Source organism: Cantharellus anzutake (assembly GCF_015039405.1).
Source record: "Cantharellus anzutake strain C23 chromosome Unknown EI90scaffold_65, whole genome shotgun sequence".
NCBI lineage: Eukaryota > Fungi > Basidiomycota > Agaricomycetes > Cantharellales > Hydnaceae > Cantharellus > Cantharellus anzutake.
This window is the reverse complement of record NW_024067015.1, coordinates 78,639-82,255: the sequence shown is the minus strand read 5'-3', so window position 1 is coordinate 82,255 and position 3,617 is coordinate 78,639. Positions and strand designations below refer to the sequence as shown.

The 3,617-nt window shown below is 54.4% G+C and overlaps 1 protein-coding gene across 1 annotated transcript; it reads left to right on the top strand.

Moving 5' to 3' along the window:
- Positions 1-2,410: 2,410 nt before the first annotated feature.
- EI90DRAFT_3130328 (uncharacterized protein) lies at positions 2,411-2,863 on the top strand (the record flags this gene model as incomplete). The annotated part of the gene is made up of 1 exon (XM_039064293.1): positions 2,411-2,863. The coding sequence occupies one exon, from the start codon at positions 2,411-2,413 to the stop codon at positions 2,861-2,863; it is 453 nt and encodes a 150-aa protein (XP_038911142.1).
- Between the last annotated feature and the right edge of the window lie 754 nt (positions 2,864-3,617).

Sequence of the window (3,617 nt, the reverse complement as noted above, 5' to 3'; positions counted from 1 at the left end):
CGCTCAGGTCGGATGAATGGAGCAAAGACGGAGAACTGGTCCTCTACCGAGGAAAGGTGTATGTCCCAAAAGACATGCAACTCCGCCATGACCTGGTGCGGCTACACCATAACATGCGGGCGACGGGGCACCCAGGGCGATGGAAAACCCTGGAACTCGTCTCCTGTGACTACTGGTGGCCCCAGATGGCGGAGTACATGGGCCACTACGTAGCGGGGTGCGACGCCTGCAACCGGGTCAAATCGTTCCCTTCACGGAAGGTAGGGAAACTCATGCCGAACAAGATCCCCACCCGCCGCTGGCAGGTAATCTCCATAGACATGATCGGAGGGCTCCCCGAGTCAAAAGGTTACAATGCCATCCTGGTTGTAGTGGACCGCCTCTCCAAGCGCATCCACGCAATCCCCACAGTCATGACAGTGGACTCGGCGGGGATCGCCCGACTTTTCCTTGAACATGTCTGGAAGCACCACAGCCTTCCCGAGGAAATTCTCAGTGACAGAGGGAGCGCCTTCGTCTCCCAGTTCTCCAAAGAACTAGCAGCCCTGCTAGCGGTCAAATTGACCCCCTCGACGCCCTACCACCCACAGACAGATGGACAGACAGAGCGGGTAAACCAAGAGATAGAAGCATACCTCCGAGTGTTTGTCAACCACCACCAAAACGACTGGGCCGACTGGCTCCCGCTAGCGGAGTTCTCCCATAACAACCGCATCCACGCATCCACCCGCCGCACCCCCTTCGAGCTCGACACCGGCCAGCACCCCAGAATGGGGCAGAACCTACATGCACGTCAGAAGTTGAAGCTGCAGATGCATTCACCTCGAGGATGATGAAAATGCAAGAGGAGGCGAAAGCGGCGCTTGAGCATGCAGCAGAGGAGATGGCCCACTACTATGACCGGAATTGGGAAGCGGTGCCTGAGTACAAAGAGGGTGACCAAGTCTGGCTCAGCACCCAAAACTACACCACAGACCGCCCAACCAAGAAGCTGGATCACAAATGGACGGGCCCCTTTAAAATCCTCAAGGTTGTATCCCCCGCCACCGTCAAGCTCCAACTTACGGCACGGCAAAAAGGAGTCCACCCAGTGGTGTCAGTAACAAATGTCCGACCCCACCGCCCAGACGAGATCGCCGAACGACCCGCTGACCCTCGCCCAGGCCCCGAAATCATAGATGGGGGGGAAGAGTACAAAGTTGAGAAGATCCTCGACTCCCGCTGGCGCCACAGGAAACTCTGGTATTTGGTAAAGTTCACAGGCTGGCCAAACTCCGAGAATGAATGGCTCCCCCTTGACAACCTGGCCAATGCGCGCGACTGGATCGAGGAGTTCTACCAAGCGCACCCAGATGCCCCCGGGAGAGAACAAGGAAACCCTCTAGCCACTTCGAGGCGAAGCAGCTTAAGAGGGGGGTGATGTCAGGGCACGCTGCCGCCGCCACCGCCGCCGCCACCTCCTTTTCCTTTTGTCTCATCCCCTCATTCTCTCTTCTTTCCTTCTTCTCTTTTTCTATCTTTATACAGACAACCTCTCTTTCTTTCCTACCCTTGTAGCACGGATGTGTCCGATGCTGAGCACCCTGTAGGGGCACCGCAACGCCGGATGCGCCATGCACTTCTACTTGTACTTCCCCTCCAACACTCGGGATCAACCGCGGAACCACCCGCGGTAACCTGGCTTCATCCAAGGGTGATGTGGCAACCCCACGTGACCCATTCACACATGTATATAAACTAAGCCGAAGCAGGACCAAAGAAGTAACCTTCTTCTCATTTCCTGCTTCAGCCTAAGAAGCCACACAGGGACGTAAGCCCGAGTAAGGGCTATCCACTATATGGTCTCACCGCCCCGCTGCCATCCGGGCCGCTAGCGCCAAGCGTTACGCCGCTACCTCTGCCTTCCTCGAGCTGTCCCTGACAAATAGACACCTTTGCCAGCAGTCTCAAGGCTGCTGTCATTTCGAATGATCACATGCAATGGTGGATTTCAGCATGCAAATACATTGATGCTGTCAGGGCACACACCCTGACTAGCCTGGACCCGGACCCGCATGCTCCACATGCCACATGCTCCAGGCCCGGTTCCTATCCTTCATGTGACTTCTGGGTATCCCAGGAAGTTTTCACCATATTGGGGCCACTGTGGGAAAGTGAGAGTTAACCTTCTTCTCACTTTCTTACCCACAGTAGACTTGTGCCCTGGACAGGGCTGTTCACAGGTTAGACTGTGGGCCATAGAGAGGGGTCATGGGAACCCGGGGTCTGTCCCCTGACAGACACCGTCATTGGGATCGAGTGCTGCATGGTTTTGTGGAGTTACAGGGATGAGGGCATAGTAGGATTTAACACATGTGAGGATGTGTTTGAGTGGCTGGACACCGTTTACGCTAAGTGGACTTCCATTCCAATGGTCCACTTGTATGAGCTCATGCACAAGTGCCATCTGAAGTCCCTTCCAACGGATTTCATTGTCCCTCCAGCATTTGACACATTTCGTCCATCCCTCTCCCCTCTTCCCCTCGATCTTGTGGCCAACTCTGCACAAACTGACAAGCCAGAATCAGATTCTGAAGCTGTCCCAGTTGCATCAACCTCAACTCCTGGACACATCACTGTCGCATCCATACCCAATCCCAAATGCGTCAAATTGGAGACGCCCTCAGCACATCAACATTCTGTTGGTTGTGTGGCCTCCAACACCGATCTGAGTCCCACCACTGCATGCTCTGATGCCAATGCATCGCTGGCTGTGGCTCAACCTCACATCTCTCCCCTTCTTGCCAAATCAACACGCGCATCACCAGCACCGTCCGACATGTCATCAACACCATCCAACACATCATCCAACGTGTCGGTGTAATGGGTCTATCCAACTAGACTCGCGACAGGAAAGAGGGGGGGATAAGGATCTCACTGAGGGTCAGGTCTGAATGGGTATATTGGTCCCATCGAGTCTGGTGCTGATAACTCTACCAAACTATACAGCAGGTCACGGAAGAGTCCGATAGACAAAATAGGAAAGAATATCACATGACAATAAGAAAATGGAAACATCGGCCTCTAGACATCGGAAATGGAATCAGAAAAATTAGGAAAAATAGGAAATGTGTGTAAAGAGTGTGAGGGGATATAGGCTACATGTGATGGATGTGAGGTGCTTGCTGAGGGTGGTAGAATCGCGGGATTTGGCTCGTTTAGGGTACACCAGCAAATCCCCGTTACATCGGCAACATTGAAACGTTGTTGTTGTCATCGCCAAGGCCAATCATCTGTCAAGCCAGTACATCGGTTATCCAGAAATCATGCGTGACAGATGTGAATTGTGTCATATCCGTGCATACCCGATCCCGACCCGACTTCCGGACCTCCTCCTTCCCCACCTCCGGAATCCTACCCTACCGCTGTCCGTTCCGATATTCACCTTCGGTCCTGGCACCATACCACCCTTCACCGCCCATGCCACCCCCACTCCTCCGTCACTCTCCTTTCCTATCTCCGTCCGCTCTGATAACCACCTCAGACCGAACACCACCCCTCTCGCCACCCTCCTCCTCCTACTCCTCCGCTCTACTCCCGTCCGCTCCGATACCCACCTTCAGACCTGACACCTCTCC